This window comes from Vipera berus, assembly GCF_964194415.1.
Source record: "Vipera berus genome assembly, chromosome: 11".
NCBI lineage: Eukaryota > Metazoa > Chordata > Lepidosauria > Squamata > Viperidae > Vipera > Vipera berus.
In genome coordinates this window covers 21,686,662-21,699,503 of record NC_138214.1, presented here as the reverse complement: position 1 = coordinate 21,699,503, position 12,842 = coordinate 21,686,662, and the positions used below count along the sequence as shown (strand labels likewise).

The window sequence follows — 12,842 nt, the reverse complement described above, 5'->3', positions numbered from 1 at the left end:
AATACTATACCGTCCAGTGATTCCTTGGTCCTCTCTTCTTCCAGTGGTATGCATTTTTCCACACTGGGCAAATACAATTCTTGTTATTGTTACAATTGAATATAGACATCTTCAACACATTTTTCTGGTATTATACATAATATCGATAGCGTCAGTTTATAATATCTTTTCTAGCCAGAACACATCTCAATTGTATTTGCATTTAAAATCCATTTGTTCAATCAATATTCTGTTTTTCCCACTTTTTCAAAATTTTAATTTCCCGTCAGTGTTCAAAATATCTTTATCACTTACAATTTTCTCATAATGAATTACCGTATATTTGAGTAACCAAAAGCTTCCCTTATTCAAACCCATTTAAAATTTTCGTACTTCCCATCTCATAAGTATAATATTCTAGTTACAAATAATACTTTTATTTCTAAACAGTTACCTATTTTCTTAACCATATTCAAACATCTGCTTAATAGTATAATATCCCATCTAATTCAGGGCTTTTCAACCTTTTCACCCATTGTATCACTTTTAGGATATGGCAACATCCGAGTACCACCAGTCCAGTCCGCCTAGCAAGGTGTCAAAAACCTGACCAAAAAAAAAAAGGAAAAAAGGGATGAAGTACAGGTAGTCCTTGACTTACAACAGTTCGCTTAGTGACTGTTTGAAGTTACAATGGCACTGAAAAAAGTGCCCCCCAAGCCACAGCCGAGCAAGACACCTGCCTGCCCGCCCGGCGGCGCTCTTCCTCCTGTCCGAGGTTTTCATTGTTGTGAGCATTTCTGTTGAGGATTGGCAACGGGTGGGGTGGCGGGGGGTGTTTGGTTTTTATTCCCCCCGTCTGCTGGGTGGTTGCAGCAGGTTTTGGTCACTTCACATGACACTGGACACTGTGACCGTCATAAACAGAATCAGTTGCCAAGCATCTGAATGTAAATCACAAGACCCTGGAGATGCTGCAACATTCCAGCTGATCAGCGCTTCTTCTGGACTCAGCAGAAGCGGCAGGACCAGCGCTGAGCTCCAGCTGGAGCCTGGTGCTGATCCTGGCGCTTCCACTCAGCCCTGACAGCCCTGCAGCTCGAGCCATCTCTTGCTTAGGCTTGTGTGGTGCTGCCACCGGTTCAGCCCATTCCCCTCCCCCACTACCATTTTTCTAGGATGATTGCGTAGCACCTGCCAGGTGCCAGTGTACCACAGGTGGTACCCATACCACTGGTTGAAAAGCCCTGCTCTAGGGTATCTGGATTAATGCTAATTTGGCTTGTTTTCCTATAATAGAAAATGGAAATAGACTTTATCTTTTGAAAATAATATAGCTCCTTGTATCCCAGTCTTATTGTATATTAATGAAAAACTTCTGCCATTTGTTCATGGGACCATGTTTTAAAAATGTTAAAACTTTAATTTCAGATGGTGTGCTGAAGGTGGAAACTTAATTTGCTGTGACTTTTGCCATAACGCATTCTTCAAAAAATGTATATTGTGCAATTTAGGCTGAAAGGAGCTGTCAACCATAATGGATGAAAATAATGCCTACAAATCACTATTTTTATCATTTGCTCTAAATTTTTCAAAGTATCAATATTAAATTGCATAGTTTGCTATGCCCTAAAAATTCAGAACTTTTCTGACAAGATTATTGTCATCTTACACGAATATGGAACTTTGCAAAATAGTGAAATGGTTCCTTATTTATAATGTTAGTATAAAGTTTTAGAAACAATATGTTCAGGTGACATGTTCAGAAGTTAAGTAGCCTGATTAATGAGAATATACAAGTTATTGTTTTTTCCGTGAGCCTATGTAGTTATTTAAGTACGGAATCAGGCTTGTTAAAGGTTATGTGTAAAAGTATACACTACTATGCAATACACTAGTACAGGGGTGTCAAACTCGCAACATCACGTGTCGTGTCGCTACGTATCGCGACTTTTTTTCCACTGCCGGCAATGGGGTGGGCGTGGTTCCGGCATGACGCATCCAGCCTGTGGGCCGGCATTTTGATGCCCCTGCACTAGTACATAGGTAGTCCTCAACGTAAGACCACAATTGAGTCCAAAATTTGATCTCGATCTTATGACCATTTTTGTGATGGTCACTAAGTGCAAGCCTATTTTATCAATGGATATTTTTTGTTGGAAAAAGGCAAAAAATGTCACAAAGCGCAATCACACAACTGCAGGATGTTACTACAATCGGTAATAAATGCAAGCTGATTGCCAAGTGCCCAAAATACAATAAGATGATTGCAAGGGTGGTGCAGCAGGTAGTGTAGTTGTAACTAATTTGTTCTGTGGTTGTCATAACTTTAAATGGTTCTTAAGCAACCAGCTGTAAGTCAAGGACAACCTGTAGATTATCCCTGGTCAAATATTCCAACTTTATATTCCTTCTTTGCACAGTCTTAACCTTTAAATCATTCTTGTGGCATTGTAAGAGTTGACATTGTATCACTTTCTAACATTTAAAAAGAATCTTTTCAAAAGCTTTCACCAGCCTACTTTGTAAATCTCATAAAAAGGCATCATCCAGAATTTCTTGTTAAAGCTCTGTTCCACGTCCAAGTCCTCTTTCTGATTTTTCTTTTGTATTCCCATTTTAGTAATTATTTGTTTAGCAATGGAAATTTTGCACTTAATTATGGTCATAAGTCAAGGATACCTGTATTATAACTCTTCATAATTCAGTACTTTCTCCTAAAACTTAGAAAGTGTAAAACATTGTGAAAGCATGTGTTTTAACGAAGCATTATCTTTATTACTCCAACAAAATACTGTTTTTTGAGAATCCTTTTTTATACAAACATAATAGAGTTCTATGAATTCTAAATTATTTTTGTTGCGTTAGTCGTAATTTGAGATCCATTGATACTTTGCTATATAAGTTAAGACATTTGCCCATTATCTAGGCCAGACCTGGCCATTTTATTGTGCTCAGGCCATATCCAGCCCTTCAGTTGTTCCTGTGTGGCCTGTGGCATTTTGGATGTCAGTTTTGGGGTGGGGGTAGAACAGTGGTTTTGGGAGGCGGGGTGATGGGGGTCCCAACATATGGCTCCTTAGGAAAATTTAATTGCTCACACTTGGTCTAGGCCAGGGATAGGCAACCCTGGCTCTTTTCTGACTCACGGACTACAACGTGGCTGGCTCAGGAATTCTGGGAGTTGAAGTCCACGAGTCATAAAAGAGCCAAGGTTGCCTACCCCTGGTCTAGGCCATACAGGAAATACTAATTCTTTATTTCACTCATTTCTTAGCAGCTTATCAATTGATTTATTGATAACAAATATCTTTAGGAAATAATAGTAGGTTTTTTTTTAAAAAAAAATTAAGGATTTATTTAATATTAAACAAATTTATATGGTTGCTCAATTCACAGTGATGCTGGGCAGTTTACAACATTAAAAATGAATAGTATAAAACCCCTACCCTATCCACCATTTAATATGTTTTATTTTACTTTACTTTTCTCCAAGGCTGGTCCCAATCAGTTAATAGAGAGTGAGAGGTCCAGCTCCCAACTGTTCACTTGCACTGTTCTGTAGGATGAAGCTGTTGGGTGACATCATACATCACCATGGGTTAAGATATCAATATGCTGATGAAACTCAGCTTTACATCTGTATACCTGGTGACCCAAGTGATGCTGTCTCTGCTCAATCATGGTGCCTGGAGGCTGCAGGGATAACAGATATCCTGGGAAGACTGAGTAGCTGAGTAGAAGACTGGAGCCTCAGGATCCAGGTTTTTATCATCCTTAGTTCTAGGCAGGATCGTGCTGTTCAGGCCCTGTTTGCAACTTAGGAATTCTCCTGGACTCATGTCTCTGGATGGAAGAGCAGGAAGTGGGTGGGAATAGAAGAGTCTTTGCACCAGTCGTAGTTTTTCCTAGATCATGACTCTCTGTGCTCAGTCACTGAAGCCCTAGTCATCTCTTGCCTGGACTACTGCAATGTGCTCTACATGGGGCTACCTTGAAATCTATTTGGAAACAGCTGGTTCAAACTGCAGCAGCAAGTGCAGTCTTTGGGGCTAGATATCTTTTGTTATGGTATTGTACTATATTCCTGTTGTTTTTTCTGTTTGTTTTATTGTTCTATTATTTTATTTTGTTTTATTTACATGTCTTTTCACCTAGAATAGCCCCACGGGGAGATAGATTGTCAATAAATTTAACAAATAAGTACAACCAATGCTGTTTCTGACTAGAAGGATAATCCATTTCATACAGGACGCTCTGAAATTGCCAAGTAATCACCTCTGTCACCTTCCCTAAGAAAGGAAGGTTAGAAACTGTTTTCTGTTTTCCTTTTAGTCCAACCCCTTGCCCGAGCAATCTTCCAGAAAGGGGGGGGGGCAGCCTATTTTCTAGAGCACTTACCGTAACATTAAGACAAGTAATGGATGTTACCTTATGAAAGAGAGATCCAACCCAGAGAAAGTTCCTGACAGAATAATTAATCAGTGGAACAGCCTGCTTTCAGAAGTTGTCCCATCACTGAATGTTTTTAAGAAATTGAACAGCCATTTGACCAGAATTATAGAGGATCCCCTGCTTTGGCAACGGGTAAAGACAAAGACCTTCAAGTTTCCTTCCAATTCTGTTACTCTGTATTCTGAGATGTCAGAATTTTTGGTTTTATGGCTGTTATTGTTAACTGATCAGAATTGTATTCAAGATGGGTCACCATACAAATTGTTTACATAAATAATTATTTATGCAAATTGTTTAAATAAAATCAGTATGTAAAATCAATATGTAAGTGCCTGATCAGATATGTAGATTTTGGCAGATAGAGGTGCATAAATAATCATTTCTATTAGGAAAATAGAAAACATTATCAGCTTGGATACCCTGAGGGTTCTGAATTTGAAATAAAACATTCCACAGATTAGGACAGTGTGGGGCATTTTATTCTGCATGTTCTACCATAGAGAATGGTAACTCACATGCAAGCCTAGTGGTGTGATAATTTATGCTAAGTGTTATTTGCTGATTATTGTATAAAATATGTGCCAATAGAGTAATATTGCAACCTAATTGCAAGCAATGTAAGTGATAGTTAAATTGAAACTAGCATACTTTTGCAGCCTGGACATTGTTTAACATTTATTTTAAAAAGTCATTACCTTGGCTAAAGTTAAATGTAGCAAATAATTCTTTTGTAGATTCAGTAACAGGTAATACTTAATGTCTTTCCCCTCATTGACTGTATTTCTGGGGTCATGGACTGAATAATATGGGAACAAAAGCTTACTTTAAGTTTCCATTGTTCCTTGGTAGAACAATAGAAACATTTTGAGTTTTGTTTTGCCATAACATAGAATATTCGAAACTTCTAAAAGAACATTTTGAAGGGGACCATTTTTTTTCTATCTCAGAACAGCCCATTCCCCCCTATTATATGCATATCAGATTTGTTTTGGTTGGTTGAGATACAGAGCTCTTGCTTCATTCTGTAATACCAAAAGAGATATATTCAATGGTGCATCTTTTTTTAACAGTGAAAGCAAGTTGAATACATTGGTGCAGAAACTTCATGACTTCTTGGCTCACTCATCAGAAGAATCGGAGGACGCAAATTCTCCTCCAAGATTATCTATGAGTAAAAATACAGGTAAAACTCATCATTGTAAAGCTGTTAAGATTTGTAGTTTTTGTAATATATATTTTCTGACATCACACAGAATTATATAGCTAGGAAATACTGTTGGAACATGACAGTTATTGCTGTTTTGTTTTAATAAATATAGTAAACTTATAACTAAAAAACTATAATATATGGGAAAGAGGAAATGTTACTGACTAATTTTATTGGTATTTCCATTGTTTCTTTGAATTTCATAATGTGCTGCATTGTTTTTCTGCCAATTTTATTTTCAACTATTTTTGCTTATGTCAATTTCTTCTTTCTTCTTTATTTATTTTCTTACTACTTTTATTTGTGTGAAGCAAAAATCAAAATTTTTGGCAGCTTATATAGAAAAATACAACCACAACAACTATGCAAACCTTGAAAGTAGAAAGCACTCCGAAATAGTTCAGAAATTTATAAAAAACTAATAAAGTAAGAACTAGCTTGATCTTCACAGCATCAGCAGCATGAAAGAAATAGCTGCAGAGAATGTAGAATTGGAATTCTGGCACTTCAATAGATTTGGAGAACTATATGTCTACTTCACATACTGTAGCAGTGAATTTTTTAATTAATATTACTACCCAGCTGTCAATCTCAACAACTTTGTTGGTATGGATCAAAATATGGGTTACTTCTATGTGGGCATTGGTTTCTCATACACTGCATGTCCAGTGTATTTAATTTTATTTTTAAAAGTATAGCAGCTGTTTTAAAACTCATATCTAAAAGAGGGTAGTACAGAAGGGGAAACATTTTTGTTTCATGCTAGCAAAAAATCCTAGATCAGCCAAAAAGTTTAGATCATGTTGCAACAATATATAATCATATTGGTTGTCCTTGGTGAGTTTCTTGCAGACATTTCATTACCAAACTAGGTAACACCATTAGTGCTAGAAGGGAGTGGGGTTATAGTCTTTACAGTCTTTACACTATGTATTGTACATCAGGGCTTTTCAACCGATGGTTCGCATACCACTGGTGATACTTTGGTACCTGGCAGGTGGTACACAACCATCCTAGAGAAGTGGTAGCAGGGTGGAGAGGAATGAGCTGAAGCAGTGACAGCACCGCACAAGCCTGAGGGAGAGACAGCTGGAGCTGTCAGGGCTCAGCAGAAGCGCCAGGACCAGTGCAGGGCTCCAGCTGATTGGCACTTCTGGAAGCTGGAGGTGCACTGAAGAGAAGAGGAGGAGGGGGGAGAGAGGAGAGGGTATAAAAGGAGGTTTTGGTGAGAAAGGGCCAGCAAGGGGCTGCCCCCGCCTCGCCCCCTGGACACGTGAAGAGGCAGCAAGCGCCCAGGATCCCTGTTGACCATCTCTGCTGACTACTGAGAAAGAAAAAAGGTAAGTGAAGTGCTTCCCTTTCCTCCAGGACACCAGCACTCACCGTCTTCTCCATGCACCCCCAGGGGGCAGGGCAGAGATGGCGGGGGGGGGGACTCGCTGGCTCCAGGGCTGCCCCGCAGATCTAAGGCTGAGCGCGTTCTGGCTTTGGTGGCCCCCACCAGTAGATGAGTGCCATGCCTGCTCGCTGACCTAGCCTCACACCCAGCAGGCTTCCGTTTCACCGGGACCGCCCCTGCTGCGGCCGGCGGCAGCATAGCCACTGGCAGCACTGGCAGTCTCTCCCCCTCCCATCATCCCTTCCTGAACGCAGAGGAAGGAAGGAAGGAAGGAGTTAGGAAAGGAACTGGCTTCTGAGCGCTTCTCAGGTTTATTTTTTTTAACTTCCAGATGCTCCAGGCAGGAGGCTTCCCATTTTGACCTCTCCACCATCATTGGCTTTGTGTCTGAAGGGCCTCTGCATGGCTCTCAGCTCACCTGTCCCAGACCCGTGCACATGTTTGTGTGTGTGTGTCAGCACCCACCTTAACCTACTTCTTAAGAAAGTAGAACTCTTGGAGACAGGGTTTTCCAAGCAGAAACCTTTACTAAGAAATAGATGATAGCAGGCATAATAGACAGGATCTGAGGGATTCCCTTACATCTTGATAATTTTAACAGTCACTCATGCGCTCGTGACCTCCCGGTTAGACTACTGCAACGCTCTCTACATGGGGCTGCCCTTGAGGACCACTCGGAGGCTTCAGCTGGTGCAGAATGCGGCCGCGCGAGTTGTGATGGGAGTCTGCCGATACTCCCGTGTGTAACACCTCTTCTCCGCGAGCTGCATTGGCTTCCAGTTACCCTCCGGGTGAGATTCAAGGTGCTGGTGATGACCTATAAAACCTTAAATGGCCTGGTCCAGACTATCTAAGGGAACACCTGCTGCCGGCATCAACTTCCCATTGTCCTGTGCGCTCCCATAGGAGGGCCTCCTTAGGGGGCCGCCGGTCAGGGAATGCCGGCGGGTGATCCCCAGAGGGAGGGCATTCTCTGTGGGTGCGCCTGCCCTTTGGAATGATTTACCTGTGGAACTCCGGACTGCCCCCGACCTGCGCTCGTTTCGCCGGGACCTGAAAACCTGGCTTTTCTATCTATCTGGCCTGGACTGAGGGGGTTTTTAGTTTTAAGTTTTTAAAATAGTTTTATTGTTGGGCTATTATTAATTTAATTCTTTTTAATTCTATTTTTATCTTAATTTTATATTGTCTTTTAAATATTGCCCTGTAAATCGCCCTGAGTCCTTTGGGAATAGGGCGGTATAGAAAACTAATTAAATAAATAAATAAAATAAATAAATTTTAAAGTGCCCCCAAGCAAACTCCACCCCACAGTTCATTCAGTCAGTTCCAGATCAGCCAATCTCCAGGTGGTAAATCCATTGTGGGAAAGGAAAGGTAACAGTCTGTTTGCAGCACAATCATTTCCACAGCTCCTCACACCTCCTTTGGAGAAATAAACCAGATCCCGGAGGGTTATATTTCTTCCCCCCACCCCCTTTTCCAGTTGCCCGGTAAATTCAGAGAGAATGCCTAGTATAGAAAGCAATTTGTTACATTGTAATGGATAGCAGACAGACAGAATAAACAAAAGGGTACATTTATGGAGGAAGTGAAAACAATAAAGCCCATAAGCCTGTCCCCTCTCCCCCTTGGGAATGGCAAAATCCAGGGAAAGATGAGATTTGGTTTTAGCACAGAGGAGATAGTTAGAAATGAAATATAAATGGATTCTGACATCCTACCCCCTTAAAAATAGGAGAAATTCACCTGTAGAGGAAACAAAAATATAGGTGTTAGCCTGGTTTGTTGGGATATTCTGTATGAAACTTCTTTAGCAGCTTCAGTGCTCTGATGTGATGTTTATGGACCCACTCGTTTTCTGAGGAGGGAAGGTGTTTCCAAGCTACTAAGTATTGAATTGCTCTGTGATACTTTCTAGAAACTAGGATTTCTTTTACCTCGAAATGTTGTTCTCCTTCAACCATGATTGGAGCTGGTGGTGGGGGATTTTTGGCCATAAAGGGGACTGTTGTTCCCTTTTCAGCAAACTGCAGTGAAAAAATTGGGTGTATTTGCCTAAGTTTTTTTGGGTAGTTCTAATTCTACTGTTACTGGGTTTATGATTCTTTTAATTGGAAAAGATCCTATAATTTTGGTCCACGTTTTTTACAGGGCTGTAGGGATTTTAGGTATTTTGTAGATAAATATACCATTTCTCCAACACTGAATGGTGTGGGTTTGACTCTCTTTTTATCTGCTTGTGCTTTGTATGCTTGCCTAGCTTCGTCTAAAGCTTTCCTAACGATTAGCCAGGTGCTTTGCAATTGTGCCATCCATTCTTTCAGCGATGGGATTTCCGGTTTGGTTGGGATTAGTTCTTGCATAGGGTTGAAAGTTTGACTGGTGGCTATTTGAAAAGGAGTGTAGCCTGTGCTAGAGTGGACTGCATTATTGTAAGCAACTTCTGCGAAAGGGAGTAGGTCCATCCAATTTGTTTGCTGGAAATTATTAAAGCATTTTAAGTATTGCTCAGGTACTGAGTTTGAGCGTTCCAATTCACCATTCCCTGTGAGTGGTTACTAAGAGGGATAAAAATTCCTTCCAAATTTTTGACGTAAATTGCACTCCCATCCTGATCCCCATCTGCGGGTGGGGGGTGGGCTGCTGAGGTGGTAGCTACGGGTTCAGCGGATGTCCCCAGTGCTACAGTTTCTGGATTCCCTCCACTGTCTCCAGGTGCAGCTCCAGGCGCTGGTGCAGCTGCGGGGCTCAGGTTTCTCCTCCCTTAGAGAGCTGAGGGTTTTTTTCAATAGCTTCCTCTAGGATCCAGTCTGACTGTGGTGCATAACTCCCGTCCTCTTCGCTAACGTGCAGGGATTTCTCCATCTCTTGCTTCCATTCAGGTTGGTGGCTGCCCTGTCTCAGGGTCACTTTTCTCGATACCTTTTCCCACTCGCTTTTCCTTCCAACGCCCATCGACCACCGAGGTTTGTGGTCGTGCGTCTCCACCACCGCTTCCTCTGAGGAATATTATGCTTCAGTTCCCGATAGCTGGTGGATCTCAGTCGGGGGGAAAGCTCCCTTTCCATAGGGCTTTCGCCCTTCCCTACCTCATCATTTGACATTGTAGTTTTTGCAAAGTCCCCCGGTAAGGTTCTTCCAGGTTGACTATTAATGCAGATCCTGTCTAATGTCGGCACCCGCCTCAACCCACTTCTTAAGAACGTAGAACTCTTGGAGACAGGGTTTTCCAAGCAGGAACTTTTACTAAGAAATAGGAGATAGCAGGCATAATAGACAGGATCTGAGGGATTCCCTTACAGATTGATATTTTTAAAGTGTCCCCAAGCAAAACCCCACCCCACAGTTCATTCGGTCAGTTCCAGATCAGCCAATCTCCAGGTGGTAAGTCCATCGTGGGAAAGGAAAGGTAACAGTCCGTTTGCCACAGGATCAATTTGTTACATTGTAATGGATAGCAGACAAGCGGAATAAACAAAAGGGTACATTTATGGAGGAAGTGAAAACAATAAAGCCCATATGCCTGTCCCCTCTCCCCCTTGGGAATGGCAGAATCCAAGGGAAGATGAGATTTGGTTTTAGCATAGAGGAGATAGTTAGAAATGAAATATAAATGTATTCTGACAGTGTGTTTGTAAGCGTGGACAGGCGGGGGTCTCCTTGCAGCCCCTCGCTGTGACATTGGGGAGGAAAAGAACGGGAGAGGTAAGAAGCTGCGATGGGAGCTTCTTGCAGCCATCCATGGGGCTGGGGGCAGGAGCATGATGCGATCAGCAGCACTTTGAGAAAAATAAACAAGTACTCCAAAAAACCAGCTTTCATTAGTTTGAGCCTGCCATCGCAGAAGGTCTCTGTTGAGGGTGCGGGGCTGCAAGGGGTGAGACTGACCGTGTGCGCGCGCGCGCACACACACACACACACACACACACACAAACACGGGTCTGGGAGAGGTGAGCTGAGAGCCAAGCAGAGGCAATGACAGGGGGAGGGGTCAAAATGTGAAGCCTGTTGTCACCTCTGCCCAGAGCCTTTGGCAGTTCTTTTAAAAAACAACAGGGGAGGGAGGGAGAGGCAATTTGGTTGGAAGTTCAAAGGAGAAAGCAATTCTGTGTTCTGTTTTGTCACAGAAAGAACTTTGCTGGCAATCCAAGTTAACATTGGTATTCTTGAATTGTGAGCTCTTAGGAAACTATCGCTTCCTTGTGTGTTGCTAACAGCCATTTCCAGTGGGGAAAACATGACAAAGCAGAGTGGGAAAAATACCTTCCTTTGATATATTTCCAGTCGGAATTAGATCAAAGCAAGGTCCCTGCAACAGAGCCCTTTTAAGGATTATGTATTAATAGAAAAGCAAGCCCCTTCATGGATTACTGCCTTGTCGTAGTGAAGGGGCTTGTGTAATTCAATGAAGGTATAATCTATGCTGTGCAGGGCCACCCAAGACGGAAAGGTCATAGCAGAGAGTTCTGACAAAACGTGATCCACTGGAGAAGGAAATGGTAACCCACACCAGTATCTTTGCCATGAAAACCCCATGGACAGTACCAAAAGGCAAAACGATATGACGCTGGAAGATGAGCCCCTCAGGTCGGAAGGCATCCAATATGCTACTGGGGAAGAGCAGAGGGCTAGTACTAGTAGCGCCAGAAAGAATGAAGCGACTGGGCCAAAGCCGAGAGGACGCTCAGCTGTGGATGTATCTGGTGGTAAAGGGAAAGTCCGATGCTGTAAAGATTTATTCTCCATAGGAACCTGGAATGTAAGATCCATGAATCAAGGAAAGCTGGACATGGTCAAACAAGAGATGACAACACTGAACATCAACATCTTAGGAATCAGCGAACTAAAATGGACAGGAATGGGTGAATTTAATTCAGATGACCATCAGGTATACTACTGCGGGCAAGAATCCCTCAGAAGAAATGGAGTAGCCTTATAGTCAATAAAAGAGTAGGAAAAGCAATACTGGGATACAATCCCCAAAATGACAGAATGATCTCAGTTCGAATCCAAGGCAAACCATTCAATATCACAGTAGTCCAAGTCTATGCCCCAACCACCGATGCTGAAGAGGATGAAATTGACCGGTTCTATGAAGCCCTACAGCACCTTATAGAACTAACACCAAAAATGATGTGCTTATCGTCGTGGGGGATTGGAATGCTAAAGCAGGTCAAGAAGCAACAGTGAGAACTGGACACGGAACCACCGATTGGTTCAAAATTGGGAAAGGAGTCCAGCAAGGCTGTATACTGTCGCCCTGCCTGTTTAACTTATATGCAGAGCACATCATGAGAAAGGCAGGGCTAGATGAATCAAAAGTTGGAATTAAGATTGCTGGGAGAAATAACCTGAGATATGCAGATGATACCACTCTAATGGCAGAAAGTGAAGAAGAACTAAAGAACCTCTTGTTGCGGATGAAGAAGGAGAGTGCAAAAGTTGGCTTGAAACTTAACATTAAGAAAACCAAGATCATGGCATCCGGCCCTCTCAATTCTTGGCAAATACATGGGGAAGAAATGGAGGTAGTGACAGATTTTATTTTCCTGGGCTCCACGATCACGGCAGATGGGGACTGGAAGCCAAGAAATTAAAAGACGCTTGCTCCTTGGGAGGAAAGCCATGGCAAATCTAGACAGCACACTAAAAAGCAGAGACATCACCCTGTCAACAAAAGTGCGTATAGTCAAGGCTATGGTCTTTCCATTTGCAATGTATGGCAGTGAAAGTTGGACCAGAAGAAAGGCTGAGCACCAAAGAATTGAGGCCTTTGAACTCTGGTGCTGGAGAAGACTC

General features: G+C 42.2%; 1 protein-coding gene across 3 annotated transcripts in view; it reads left to right on the top strand.

Annotated features, from left to right (window-relative positions):
• The window catches only part of ATRX (ATRX chromatin remodeler), a 118,964-nt gene that overhangs the window by 3,191 nt on the left and 102,931 nt on the right, over positions 1–12,842 (top strand). For 2 of the 3 annotated variants that reach the window (XM_081336832.1, XM_081336831.1), the window contains exon 2: positions 5,505–5,617. In XM_081336832.1, the coding sequence (XP_081192958.1) occupies positions 5,505–5,617 (113 nt within the window). Of the gene's footprint in view, positions 1–5,504; positions 5,618–6,860; positions 6,982–12,842 lie in introns of those variants that run through there. The other variant, XM_081336833.1, reaches the window with a different exon arrangement.